Genomic DNA, 15,521 nt, shown 5'->3' with positions numbered 1-15,521 from the left:
AATCGAATTCACTCGTTCTATTTTTAGCTAGACCCACCATTCATACATATTTTGCTTGTATTAAAATATCTATACTATCAATAATATGTCCATTCCTCGCGACTTCATTGACGGCTTGTATATAAAACCTTTGCGGAGACACTCAGGGAATCGACGCTTGGCATAACTGCACATTGCGTGGTGAAACACGCGCCCAACCAACTCAATCAGTCCAACAACGGCATTGGTGTCCAACATCTATGTGGACTCACTCACATGCGAGCGGCCGACTAGCCGATTAAAGTAGCCACGCGAATTACTTGTGCGAAAAGTAGAATGCTTAGCGAAGTGCGCATGAACGCTGGCCAGTTGGTTCAAAGCCGTTCACTGCCAACCCAGCGAATACACGCATTAGTATACTCACATCCATACACACATTCAAGCTTGTTATGTTTAGCGTGGTGTATTACTGCAACAACTCACTAACCTTGAAAGAGCTTATATAATTACAACAAAAGCCAAACGAATATAATGTATGATTTAGAAGAATGACAAATTGAAAAACATGTAAAAAATATGGCAGCTGGTAAAGCACAGATTCTCTAACATTCAATTTTATTTGAGCGGTTTTAAAGTATATACTTAGTATATAATATATATTAAATAATCAATATATATAATATATTTATACGATTTGGTTGAAAATGTCATTAGCTTTTGAAGGGATGTACGCTCAAGGCTTGGGAATGACTTTACAATAACACTATTTTACCGAAAAATAAAGTAAAAATTTCTAACACTTAGGATTTTTTATGTTGTAATCAAGGGGCGTAGGGATCAAACCACTCACTTGAACTCAAATTCGTAATAAGGACACCTCAAATACCCCGCAGACCCCTTAGGACATCAGTCGCAAATTATTCTTCAGATTTATTAAGTAGTGTAATTGATAAATATTTGAAAATGAATCGTTCTGTTACAGGTACCTCAAAATTGTTATTTTCATTTAATTGCCGCTATTACTTTCTGCTTCTTTTTGTTCTTGCTTTCTTGCGTCCCCGATTTACTTTTGAGGTTCCGCCCTAATTAAAAACTTACTTACCCTTTTTTTCCTGTACTACTTTTTAGCATTCGTGCCACTTTGTCTTCTCTCTACATCTTTAACCTCCATTTTCTCGCGTATACTATTATCCCCGCATTGGGAGCTGTACATTGACCTGCACTTATCGATTATTACGGCATCTCCTTCAGCGACTTCCTGCATTCGATTGGTTTGTTTACTCAGCATCATTATTTGCAGCAGGAAAAATCCAGCCATCGGGAACATTGGTCGCACTAAGTATGTGCGTGTGTTGTCTTCGTAAGCAGCGCAAGGTCATTGGGCTAAAGTGACAGCGCAGCAGCAGCAACGACCCTAAATGCGGCTGACCAACAACACATAACCAACCACAAAGATACAAAAGACTGAAACGGTGTACTAAATATAGGTTTTATTATGTCATTGCATATGAATAAGCTGTGAATCGGTGAGTCCGCGTGCATTTGCGCCCCTGAAACGTCTGACATTGCGCGAGTTAAAAGCAGCGGCCGCCACATCGCAAAAGATAACAAAAGACTTAAGCAGCAAACTTGAAGACATTTTACACGATTTTAATGCAAGGATGTTATGCAGTTTTTAATTAACGAGTTCATTTAAGAACGAATTGGATTCCCAGGTTCTCGCTTATCAGTTTATAAAATGTAATTCAGTGGTGATCAAATCAGTGTTTTGGTTTATTGAAAAGCGATACATGTTGGGTGATGACACATTGTGAAAATTAATGAAAACAGAAAATCAACCATCATTTAGCCTTTAAACAAATATATATAAACCAAGAAAGATACTGGTAATACATCAATATTTTTCTTGCCACAGGATTCCACTATGCTAAATGTCAAAAACTATTAACCAGATATATGGTCGATAAAATGTTATCTTAAATAGATATTTATGTGGTTCCCTTGAATTGTATAAACTTGCTCATAAACTTAAATACAAATTTCATTTCGACACTACGATCCACCAACGAATTTTTGACTGTGTGAATTTTCATTGTGAGTTTTTTGCAAGGCTTTACTGTCGCTTTACTGCTGTTTCCACTATTGTATGGCAGTGGGTCATTAGTAATTACAAAACTGCATTTGGCACCTTTCATTTTTCATGTTCAGGGATTTTATTTAATTTTTTTGTTATTGTATTTGTTCAAAAATTGAAAAAATTCAGTTTTTACACTTTTTTATGAAGCACAATTAGTTAGACATGAGATTGATACATATGAAAATTATTCAAAACTAATTGGTCCCTGGGCACAAAATCAGGAAAGGCTTGGTCACTTAGGAAATCAAGTCACTTTTCACCTGAATATGAACAACTTAATAAATATTTATGTAATATTATATATTCGATTTCCTGACTTAATTTAAATTCATGGTTCTCTAGATCAGAGACCCATTCCAACGGTGGTCTTCATATTCAAACAGAAATCGGACCACTTTTCCTACATTACTGCAGTAGAATTTTTTATTAACTTAGATTTTGATTACAGACTTAGACTTAAGGAATTATTTCCAGGGCTTTGATAACTGTGCAACATACCGGTTTTAAACTTTAAATTCAAAATAATAACAAAAAAAAAAAAAGAGCACACTAATTGTTGAGGAAATTCAAACGTTTTTTATTTGATGTGAAGTACAATCGATACAATTAAATTCTGACTATAATCATTTAAATGGCCTCCACGGCTTCTTTTGCAGGAACGAATTCGATGAACCCAATTTTCGAGTACTTTTTCCACTAAATCAAGTCGTTTGTCATGAATAAGCACGTTCAATATTGACTTCTAAATCTTGAAAAGAGTTTATTGATAAAGGCCAATGACTTCAAATAACCGCACAAGAAGTAGTCTAAAGGTGTTAAATCACAACTTCGCGGAGGGCATTCAATGTCACAATTTCTTGAAATTATCGAATCTCCAAACTTTTCTCGCAATTATTCGGTTGTAACACGTGCTGTGTGGCACGTAGCCCTGTACTGTTGGAACCAGATGTTATCAAATCAACTTCTTCCAATTGTGGCCATAAAAAGTTGATTATCATCGATCTATACCGCTCTCCATTGCCACAAACGGTGTCACCAAATTCATTTCAAAAGAAGTACGAACCGATGATTTCACCAGACCAAAAACCACACTATACTGTCAATTTAGGTGAATGAAATGGTTGTTCATGCATAATTTGTGGATTTTCGTCGTTCATGCGGATATCAATCAGTTAAGTGAAACCAAAACTCAGTTATATTAAAAATATTATCAAAATAGCGGAAGAGTTCAAACGCTCAATTTGTTAAATAAATGACCGAATTCACTGTATTTAATGAAGTATACGTTTTTTGGCTTCTTCAATGTGCATTGCAATAATTTTTAATATTTTCAATCGTAAATAACTTGCATTAAAGGTCAAACGTATCATTAAGAAGTTAAAATGCTGATCTGCTCTGAAATATTTGTATCTACTTTTTTTTTTGCTTGTCAAAACACCCTTAACTGGGAGAGCGGTGGATAATGCTCTGTGTAATCACATGTTTGGATATGCGTATGTACAAGTATGTTTGTGTAAACATGGGCTTACATAACACTTTATTTCCACTCATACTGCTCATCTAATAATTCTACTTCACTCCACATTCATAAAATTTCAGTTACTACTGCTGCGCCTTTGTTGTCAGCTGCCCGCTGCTTTGCCGGGCCGTTACCAATTGGCTTTATTCATCTTTTGTTTACTTCTGGCTCTTTGTGTGTCCATGTTCACACCAAAATCCATAACATCATTGCTTCTTCTATTGTAATTATGTGCACATCTGTGGCTTAGTTGGTTAGTAAACAAAATAAATCATTTGCTTTTTCACTATAGCACGCTACATTATACACGAGTTGTAAAAGAGTTGTTGTGGAAATACGCTGACGGCTTATGAGAAACTATTCATACAGAAAGTCATAATCTTGATAGCGTATTGTGGCTGGATCATTACGAAATTCGCCATTTTTAGCCATCTATTTGAATATAATACTTCGTACATGCTTAAGCTTCTAGTTTCTAACTACTTCCGAACAAGTTTCGATTTGTGGTTTTCACCTATGTGGTACGACCTATGCAACCAACATTGCATAATACAGAGGTTCCAACAAACAGATTCAACAAATAAAGAAGTATGAAATAATACTTATATACCCTATATGGTGAACTGAACTATTCAATACTGAAATTGGGTTGAGAATTAGCCTAGTTTAAAACCTGCATTTGAACAACATTTTTTAATTTTTTTATAAATTAGTGCTGTTGCTGCTAGCGCTCTACATTAAATGTGGTATAATTTGAGGCAACCACGATCTGGTTCGAATTGTACTAGTTCCGAATTTTGTGGGTCTCAAAAGTGACGCCAGTTGTTGTAAGTAATTACTTGTATAAGCACTGTAATGAGCATATGCATAACTGTAATTGAATATCGTAATTGATAATTAATAATTGGTAAATTGTAATTGCGATTTTTCTCCGTCATTCGGCTTTGTAATTAGTTTTATGCAGCACTAATAATGCGTGCAGCGCCGATTTATTACTGAATCATTTGTTTGGACTTTCAATTGATTTCTTGAATGGCGCTTAACCACGTTACCACTGCGCTTGGCACTAAGCCCCGCGTTGCAGGAACATTAAAATGCGCAAATGCGATTTATGCATCGCCAATACCCTTGGTCAATCATCCCATTGGCAATATTACGAGCGTTGCACACACACATCACAATTCGCGTTTTAAATTGGGGCTGTGCAATGTTTTGATTCCTTGAATTGCAGCGCATTGCGGCGATAATGAAATATAATTATTTGCCAATTTTCGTTGCTTCATTTATTGCTGTTTACATACATGCTTTTACAACGGAGCGGCTTAACGTATAAAAATGTTTCATGGAAAGGCTGTGGCTTAGAAAAGCTGTTTGATTGATATTAATGAGTGAGCACATTTTTTCATAACCGGCGTACAATACATACATACATAGAAGACTCGTCCAGTCAATTAAATAGCTTGTGCCTTGACCCAAAATTTGTAGTCAGTGCTTTAAAATATTTAAGAATATTTTTGAGGGCTGAAGAAAGTTAAGATATATTACAAAGTAATATACATACGAGTAGGTACATATATATCAAATATATCAAGTGTCAATTATAATAAAAAAATAAAAGACTAGCTGATTTACATCAAATCGTTGTAAAAAAATAAAAATAACTGAACTTTATTAAATGATCACTGAAATATTGTTTTCTCTTTCTCTCTCTCTCTCTCTCTCTCATGTTATTAACAAAGAAGTCGCAGCCGAAGAACAAATTTTCTTGAAAATTAAAAATTAAATATTATATTATATAATAGGTATACGGTTTATTTTGCTCCCTATTTTCTATATCTATCAGATTCTTCAGAAAGCACAACGTCATAAGAAAATATCAATAATTATTAACAAAATTATAAACTGTCCGGTTCTAACTTGAGAAATTGTAAAAAAAAATTGTTTAGAAGCATGAGAATCTACATAAAATCTCTTAAATTACTTAAAAGCGCGACACAACACCAAAAAAATATTTAAATAAAAAGAAAGAGCCAGCAACTTAATTTTCTGCGATGTGATCATCCCACAAAAAAATATACACAACACGAAATACCAATAAATCCGCGAATTCGGTCGGAAATTCGAGAACAATGCATGTTAAGTCGAATCAACGGCACTCTCTTTCATCTGTATTAGCATTGTTGTAGCAAACTTTTAGTTTTGCTTACTCACTCTTTTGCAGAGTCTAGTTGCTTGCTTTGACGCTTTACCTCAGAATTTTTCTTACTCAATCATGGGATTTTGATTGTTGGGTTTTCTTAGTAAAAAAAAAATAAATTTCAAAAGTAAAAAATAAATAATCTCACTAACGCCTACACAGTTAAAGTTAAATTGCGCATGCGCCACATAATCTCCCCTTACTGCATTGCATAAAAATTTTTCAGCCAAATTTTGATGTACCTTTACAAAATTGTCTTCCATTGTAGAAGTAATCTGTTGGGATTGGTGTGCATGTGTGGGGGGTAACGCCGCATAATATACATAAATGTGTGTTGGATTTCTGTTTTATTATAATGTTTGTGGGATTCGTGATGTGCGTGTGGAAATTTACAACTAAAAGTGGTATTGACCACACATTGATAGCAGAATACGTACATATAATATATTTCGGAAGGGACCAAAGAGGCTTTGGGGAAATAATCGCTGCATATTTTAGATATACATTTGGGATTTGGGTCTATTTTTTATGGAATAATTGCAGTAAAATTAAATTCCGTTTGAAAATGGATATTTCACATTTCATTTCAATGATTATCTTCAATTCGGATTTATATGAGTTCATTATTGAAACTACTTATTAGTGCCTATTAGCCTATCACTTGATAAATTATACTCGTAAGATTTTACACATTAAGAATCATTATTATAAGCCCTATGCACTTCAGCTCATACAATTTTGTTATACATAGAAGACCCTTGTTTTACTAGCTCAACTTAACACAAATGTGTTCTGCTATTTCGGACTTGCCTGGTATTAGTTTTTTGGTTTGATACCAGTGACACAGTAACAAGCTATTACACTACTGTGTACTTACACTAGTTACCACAAACACCGCTACTTTTTACATAAATATTCATATATTGTATTTACTTAAAATGGTGTAAAGAACTTACAAATAAATTTCTTATTTTTTTATATGAAACACCTTCAAATTGGCTTAAATAATTATAAAAACAAAGTTACCAAGAATATATCGAAAATAAATAGCTATCTTCAGTTTGCCAAAATTTGGATAGTGTCGAATCGCAGAAACAAACGGCATAAATCATAAATACTGGTATAATCAAATAGAGTCCGAATAGAATATTCTCATGAACGATTTCACATCTAAATTTTTGTTCAAGAAATGTGAACTATTAACTAGTAGAAAACAAACATAAAATTATCTGTTTGATTTAAAGGTACGCTTCGGCCTTTCAATGTCCCTTCGTTTGTATACAAGTACTTTTCGCTTTTATATACATAGAAGTACTGCATACCGTTATTTTCAATGGGCCAGCCCACTTTACATTCAACGCCTTCCAGCGACTGGCGAATGCCTTTGTCACAGACGGCCGAATTTGAAAGCTTTTTTTCTTAATCTATTGGTCAGTTTATTTTAAGGTCTTAGCAGCGCTCTCAACAATCGCGGGAGTCACAGACTAAATTAACTACGCACTTTTGCTCTGATTACGTGCACTGCTAGCTAATTTCATGCACAAAACCATTCGAGTCAAATCGTTGTTGTTGTTGCTTATAAGCGTTGGTATACTTTTGTGTTAAAAAGTTCCATTCAATATAAAGTACCTTTACAAAAACAACAAATTGACGCAATTAACAAAAAGCGACAAAATCAGCGAAAAACCATAAAGTAACCACACATACAGATGCAGTTAGTAACGGGTAACTACAGCAAACAAATGTACGCACATAAAAGTAGTAATTAAGTTGCACTGTGAAACAGCGCATGCTTTTCTTCAAATTAATAAATATTTATACTTCTATATATTAGAAATTTAATTTGTCTCGTGTTGGCGCATGATTTCTGACACAAAAGTTACAAATTTAAACAAATTAGCTTATGTACTATTTTAAATAAATTTTTGTGAGTTGAGTGGCATTTCAAGTGGTTTTCTAAAGTCAAGTTTTACAAAATATTCTGCTTCTTTTTCCTCAATATCATTTAAATGAAACATGCACATTGTAAAAAGCGCCATCTTCGTCCTTCTTAGGCTTCTAGACTACAAATCTGCTCACTTTTCAATTTTTCGAAGTTTAAAAGATTAAAAAAAATTTATTTTTATGTAACCTTTATCTCTATATTCCTTTGATAGAATAAATAAAAAATACGAGTATATTTTGAAAAATCATTTACTTAAATTTAGAGCTTTTTTCTTCTGTTTCGTTTTGAATTGTCAATATTTATAAATAACCTTTTTTTTAATTTTTAGTTTTAGTCATTTAATTTAAATTAATTAAATACAAACACAAGAAACGCTAACCAGTCCAAAACAAAAAATATACAAAAACTGTAAGCTATGAATGATAACTCTTAAGAACTCGTTTCCTACTTTTGAGCAAGGTATTACCGAATCCGATTGCTTACGAGTAGACTAAAGCATGTGTGCGTAAAATCTGATTTCGTCAAATAGCTTGACACTGGAGCCTATTTTCGTAGTATAATTTATATTTAATTTCAACTTATTTGCATAACGATTATAATGTTTAAAATATGTATATTCTGTTATTTTACAAAACCATTTCATACGATGTCAACAAGAAAATATAACTGAACTAGTCAAACTTGATATTTTATAGATACTTTATAAACAAATTATTTAGAAGTATACTAATACCTAGCATTTGCACAACCAACTTTTTTTGGAAGACAGTTCTACCAAAAGTTGCCAAGTAAGGCTTGCCATTGCAATTTGTATCGAACGATAATTACTTCATTTATGACATTTGAATACAAAAAATTAAAAAATAAGGAAGGTAAATGTTCGAATGGAGTCAAATATTTTAAATTCTTGCGAATTCTCTATTTTGGCGTTGCAAGAAGCTTAAAACTTACTACTGCAAATTAAAATATGTTTAAGAATTTTTATAAGATTTTTTAAAATATCCTAGTTATAGTCATAAGGAATAAATGAAGTTACAGGTAATTTGAACCTATTTTTCGTAACAACTTACATCCGCAAGACAAATAATTTGTATACTCTTGCAACATTTTCACTACAGAGTATAATAGTTTTATATACATATCTCCAAAACCACTATAGCTACAATAACCAAATTCTCTAAGGACAAATCCTTTAAGAATCCTTACCGACAGTGCGAAAATAGACAAAATCGCATTATAACCCTCTCGCTTTTTTAAGCTGTGAGATATATTATTGAAATCCTTGGAAAAAGCTTGCTTTGATAATAATATACCCTTGTGTCAAAATTGGGTTGAATCGGATCAGTATTTCCCTTAGCCATATACTTAACATAAATATTTTCGAACTTCCAGTTGATTTTTTACCACATATATCGGCCAATGTACTATTTATTTTAATGAAATTGAGAGAGCATGTTTTTCTAATAACAGTGTATCTTTGTACCGAAAATCGGGGGAAAATTTGCCTTAGCCTCCATATAACTTATATTCAGGATTCTAAAACGTCCGACAGACTTTACTCCATATATATGTTCATATTTAGATATTTACTGGTGAGATCCGACCACGCGTTGCTGTGGCTATGCTATACATTAAATACTATTATATTATAATAAACTAATCAGTAAGTGAAAATATTATTTTCGAATGGAGGCGAAAATGTTATTGTCGGTATAAGAATCCAAGCGATTGCACTTGAGGTTTGATTTCGAAAATGATTCATACAAATATTTGTCAATTGAAAAAATAATGAATTTACCATTTGGCATTTTACTGATAGTGTTATTTTATTTTCTTGACATGCTGCTGTTTAGAAATACATATATACTTGTACATATATTTTTGTACTCTCGCAACAAGTTGCTACATAGTATAATAGTTTTGGTCACCTAACTGTTGTTTCTATCACTTAAAACTAATCGAGTTAGATATAGGGTTATATATATGTATAACTAATCAGGATAAAGAGACGAGTTGAAACCCGGGTGACTGTCTGTCCGTCCGTCTGCGCAAGCTGTAACTTGAGTAAAAATTGAGATATCTTTATGAAACTTGGTAGACATGTTTCTTGGTATCGTAAGACGGTTGGTATTGCAGATGGGCGTAATCGGGCCACGCCCACAAAACGCCATTAATCAAAAACGAATAAATTACCATCACTAAGCTCCACAATAAGATACAAGACTGGTATTTGGTATACAGGATCATATTAGCAAGAGGCATCTGCCGTTTAAAAATTTTGTAAAGAGTGGACGTTACCGCGCCCCCTAATAGCTTTAATGTGCATATCTCCTAAATCGCTAAAGCTATAATAACAAAATTCACTAAGAACAAATTTTTTAGTTTTTAGCACCTCTATCGACAGTGTAAAAATGGGTAAAATCGGGTAGCAACTCCGGCCAAACTACTAAAAGCGCGATAAATCAAGCACTAAACACGCTAGAGACATTAAATTTGATCTCTGGGATGGTATGACATGACTTTTTAGAACCCACGTTCAAAATTAGACAGTGGGCTTAGCACCGCCCAATTTTAGGTGAAAACCCATATTATGGGATCTCCTTAACCGATTTCAACCAAATTTAGTACATAACAATCTTCTCATATTTCTATGTTATAGTGCAAAAATAGGTGAATCGGATTACAACCACGCCTATTTCCCATATAACACCATTTTAAATTCCATCTGATTATTTCACTTTCCACTATGCAAATCAAGCAAAATTATATATAAAGTAATCTCAAACAAGTATACCGTTTGCCTTTTCTAGAGTATAAAATGTTCGGTTACAACCGAACTTAGGCTTTCCTTGCTTGTTTTGGTGGGTTTTGTTAATATCATATTGTAAATTCTATTGTAAATTCATATCTATTGTAAGTATTACTGATTTATAAGAACAAAAATTCAATTAGTCTCCTACTTGTAGACGATCATGGCTCCTAAACCCTTCAGCTATGGGTAAGTTTTAACCTGTGTAACATATTGCAAGTATAAGAAAATTACGGACGAAAACAGTATAGAAATATTATATATAAAACAAAGTCAATAATTTATATAAGAATTTTAACTTTATAGGTTTATAATCGTGTGCAAATTAATTGATGCACTGTATGCCACATTCATAAACATTCACGCGCATAAGCCACAAAGATTTTTGAAATTCCACAGCTGCCTTTCATTCGAAAGCATGAAGCGTTGACTGAAAACAAAAACGCTTTAATGAGCAGCTATTCATTGCATTCGTTCCCTTTTTCTTCACCCTCCTGCATGACTGCATATACGAGTATTTTCTGTTTATGGTAGGAATAGGCAATCTATAAACACCTTCTTCGAATAATTCACCGCTTGATCAATATTCCGGAACGCATATGCTCTACAGAACTTTTACAATTCTCATGCTATTGTGTCGCTGGATTCGCGTCCAAAGACTGGCATAACTGTCTTCACACAGTTCTGCACGTAATGTGCTATTTTTAGCACAACGTCAAACTTGGCTTTTGTAGTGCTGGGCATTTTTGTCACTGATATAATTTTCTAAAAAAAAAAAAATCGAGTTCAATAACCCAAAATCAGCGCTTGATTATTTGGTAGTCATAAGTTCCTTTATTAAATGCGTTTATGCCTTGGCAGCTGGCAGGTTGCCACTAACGAACATTGGTTGCTGGTGCCTACTTTGCGGCGGCTTTTACATGTTATTGGTTGCTGTTCATTTTGGCTTTTACATTTGTCTTTTATTTTTACTGTGCTTTTAATATTTCATATTCATATTTCATTTTGCTTTATTTGTGTGGGTGTTTTGCATGTAGAACTTGGCGGATAATCTTTCTTGTTTTCATACACATTTTGGTCGAAATCGCCAACTTTTTTAAGTAAATATTTGTGTTTCGCAAATGAACGCCGAGATGAAATATGACCCCAATACATATTCACATTCCTCTTTAAGCTATAGAACTTTCATTTGACATTAAAAAGTGGATTTGAAGTTTGAGTTTTATGTTATATTTGTATGTGCCATAAATGGCATTAATGCAAATACAAGTATATGTTGGGGGTGAATTTAATTACAAATTTATGACAATCTAACAAAAATTAAAAGCGTTTCTCCAAACTTTAAAAACACATATTATTCGTTTTAAAGTACTTTAGTTACTTCATTTCTTTTCAGATATTTTGTGATTAAATTTACTTCTTTGAAAGACTGAAAAGCTTCGGCTTTCACAAACGGCCACAAAATACTACCAACACGCAAACGTAGTTCACAACAACCAAGTGTTAACAAAATGATTTCGCGTCGAAAAATTATATCGCGTTCCCTCGACAATCTAGATATGATACCAAATGTCGAAGAGGAAGAGGATGTGTGGTATAACAAGGAGAAACTCTTTAGGGTAAGAATAATTTCTTAAAAATTTCAAAATATATGTGTGTCGGAATGTTTTATAATTATCACAAAATATCAAAATACATCTGTTAATCTTTGCTAAATTTTTTGTATCTTTAAGTCAACAAATTCTGTAAATAGGGGTCATAGCATGCTTTTTAATTGTCTGAATTATTGCGACCACCAAATACATACTATTCTGAGATTAGATCATATATCCAGATTTATCATCATTATGATAGATTATGATAATTTTGCCAGAAAATAAGTCTGAAGAATTTTAAATACCTAGGGGTGGTGCCGACTTGAAGTCTTTTCATAATTCAATAACCACATTACATTCAAAAAATGATATTCTGGCAATTTTTCATATATTTTGAAACCGTTTCTTTTTATACTCTCGCAACCTGTTGCTACAGAGTATAATAGTTTTGTTCACCTAACGGTTGTTTGTATCACCTAAAATTAATCGAGTTAGATATAGGGTTATGTATATATAAATGATCAGGATGAAGAGACGAGTTGAAATCCGGGTGACTGTCTGTCCGTCCGTCCGTCTGTCCGTCCGTCCGTCTGTCCGTCCGTCCGTCCGTGCAAGCTCTAACTTGAGTAAAAATTGAGATATCTTTATGAAACTTGGTAGACATGTTTCATGGTATCGTGAGACGGTTGGTATTGCAGATGGGCGTAATCGGACCACTGCCACGCCCACAAAACGCCATTAATCAAAAACAAATAACTTGCCATAACTAAGCTCCGCAATAAGATACAAGACTGTTATTTGGTACACAGGATCACATTAGGGAGGGGCATCTGCAGTTAAAATTTTTTAAAAAGTGGGCGTGGTCCCGCCTCTAATAGGTTTAATGTGCATATCTCCTAAACCGCTAATGCTATAATAACAAAATTCACTGGAAGCAAATGTTTTTAGCACTTCTCTTGACGGTGTGAAAATAGTTGAAATCGGGTGGCAACTCCGCCCACTCCCCATATAACGGTACTGTTAAAAACTACTAAAAGCGCGATAAATCAAGCACTAAACACGCCAGAGACATTAAATTTTATCTCTGAGATGGTATAAGATGACTTTATAGGAACCGCGTTCAAAATTAGACAGTGGGCGTGGCAAAGCCCACTTTTAGGTGAAAACCCATATCTTGAGATCTGCTTAACCGATTTCAACCAAATTCGGTGCATAACGTTCTTTTCATGTTTCTATGTCATAGTGCGAAAATGGGCGAAATCGGACTACAACCACGCTTACTTCCCATGTAACACCATTTTCAATTCCATCTGATTCTTTCACATTCCACTAAGCAAATCAGGTAAAAATGATTATATCGGGGTAAAACTTTGCGTGAATAATGCAATTAAAGTATGCCACCTTGCGGCCAAAAATTGTCTAAATCGAACCAAAACTGTTCAAACCCCTAAGTACTAAATATGTGGACCCCAGTGCCTATAGTTGACCTTCTACCGAAAATATCAGTCAATCCACAAAGAAATCTCAAACGAGTATACCATTTGACCTTGCGAGAGTATAAAATGTTCGGTTACATCCGAACTTAGCCCTTCCTTACTTGTTATCTATCTATTTACTACTTATCATCTACTCATTAGGACCATATCAACGAAGTGCTCAGCAAATGGGAACAAATCGATGATGAGATTTGGGCGAAGGTAATAGTATTCGAAAAGAATCGACGAGTGGCCAAAGCTTATGCCAGATCTTCGGTTATCACCATAAATGGAGGGAAAAATGGCTTTGACGGCGTAAGGTCAGTATTTTAGAAGTAAATTGCAAACAATATACTAAACATTGTTTCGCTTTTGCTTTTTTCAGAATTGGGTTGAGTGGTTTCGAAAATCCCATGCGAGATGCGGATACAAAACTTGTAAAAAAATCGGTCGGTGAAGGATTCAAAATTAAAATGGATGATATTGGAAACATACTAATCAAACGTTATGGCAAGAGTAATGTTTTTGTGAACAATACTTCAATGGTCAACGAGGAGACAGTCATTGGTGGCGACATACTTCAAATGCCGAATATGGGCCTGACAGCAGGCACATCTGCGAAGGTAAGTAAACGGCGCAAAGTTGAAAAATGTATTTCTAATAACTATAAAATTGTTTACAGCTCTTTGACATGCGCAAATATACAACTAACATAAATCGAGAGTTCTCACGTTCATATCCAGAGAGCAGACGTCTGGAACGTCAATGCTTGTCGGCCATATCATTAGTCAAATCGAATAATAATCTAATCAATAACCCGCTATGGATTCTGGTCATAAATATAGTCGCAATTGATATGCTGAAGAATCGCCTACAAGCACTGCCCAAATCAGTGGATGCGGTGGGTTCACGTGTGATAATAGCAGGAAGTGAAGATCCGTATTCGACCATTGAGAGTCAGGTCGGTCTTATTTATCCCACACCTGCCGCCTCCGATGACTCAAATAATTCAAATAAATCGAATAACTCAAGCCAGTCGAGCAAAGGACGCCGCAGTGTTTACAATGCAGGATTCCTTGATGACAGTCCATATGTGCCAAAGGTAATTTCAAAAGAGATTTTCACATACCAATTAATAGAGTTAAATTGTGTGCATTTTAAGATTTGGCACGATTTACAAATTTTTAGCAAGTATATAATTTTAATATTGTATAAAACCAGCAAAGCGATAACTAAATCATTAATTGTTAAAACGTTATTAATTCCAATAAGTATAGGTATTTTTTAAATTATCAATTTTTGCTGCCGTGTTCAAAAGTAAATATTTTCTCCAATGCAGAGCTGCTTTATTTTTGTATCCGACTTTATTCTTAAGGAGTTAGATCAGTTTAGAGCCCAAAAAATTCCTTATTTTAACAATTTATTCTGGGAATTAGCAAAAAGGCATCGAGTTTCTTGCTTTGTGGTTTTATTAACATTTGTATAAAACTCAGCTTTACACCAATTTTAATTTTTCGCAAAATGTCGGACTTGTAAATTTTTTATTATTTTTTACCGAAAAAATGGCAGTAACTTATTTATAAAAAAATGTACAAAAATAACAAAACATCTTACGCAGTTTACTAACTAATTTTTATGTGAAGCTAAACTTAAAATTTCGATATTACAGCAAATTTGTTTAGGAAGTTTTTGTTGTCAATAATGATTTTAGGATCCAAAAGTGCACTTTATCCAAAACAAAACGATTTTTGAAAATCCCAGACTAACCTTAAGATTAATTTAAATTTGATAGCCCATCGAAATAGGCCAAAAATCAAAAACGAACACTTGAACTACAATTGATAGGCTTTAGATTCCTCCCAATT

The 15,521-nt window shown here is 33.8% G+C and overlaps 1 protein-coding gene across 3 annotated transcripts in view; it reads left to right on the top strand.

The window, feature by feature from the left end:
* Window positions 1-15,521, top strand: part of reb (rebuf) — a 47,963-nt gene that overhangs the window by 30,448 nt on the left and 1,994 nt on the right. For all 3 annotated transcript variants that reach the window (XM_036378502.2, XM_014238084.3, XM_036378512.2), the window contains exons 2-5: window positions 11,983-12,205; window positions 13,819-13,976; window positions 14,042-14,279; window positions 14,339-14,758. In XM_036378502.2, coding sequence (XP_036234395.1) covers window positions 12,098-12,205; window positions 13,819-13,976; window positions 14,042-14,279; window positions 14,339-14,758 — 924 coding nt within the window. In that variant the 5' untranslated portion in view covers window positions 11,983-12,097. The remainder of the gene's footprint in view (window positions 1-11,982; window positions 12,206-13,818; window positions 13,977-14,041; window positions 14,280-14,338; window positions 14,759-15,521) is intronic.

The sequence above is a fragment of the Bactrocera oleae genome, chromosome 4, assembly GCF_042242935.1.
Source record: "Bactrocera oleae isolate idBacOlea1 chromosome 4, idBacOlea1, whole genome shotgun sequence".
Lineage (NCBI taxonomy): Eukaryota > Metazoa > Arthropoda > Insecta > Diptera > Tephritidae > Bactrocera > Bactrocera oleae.
Note: the sequence above shows the minus strand (reverse complement) of the source record. Positions and strands in the feature narration are given on the sequence as shown.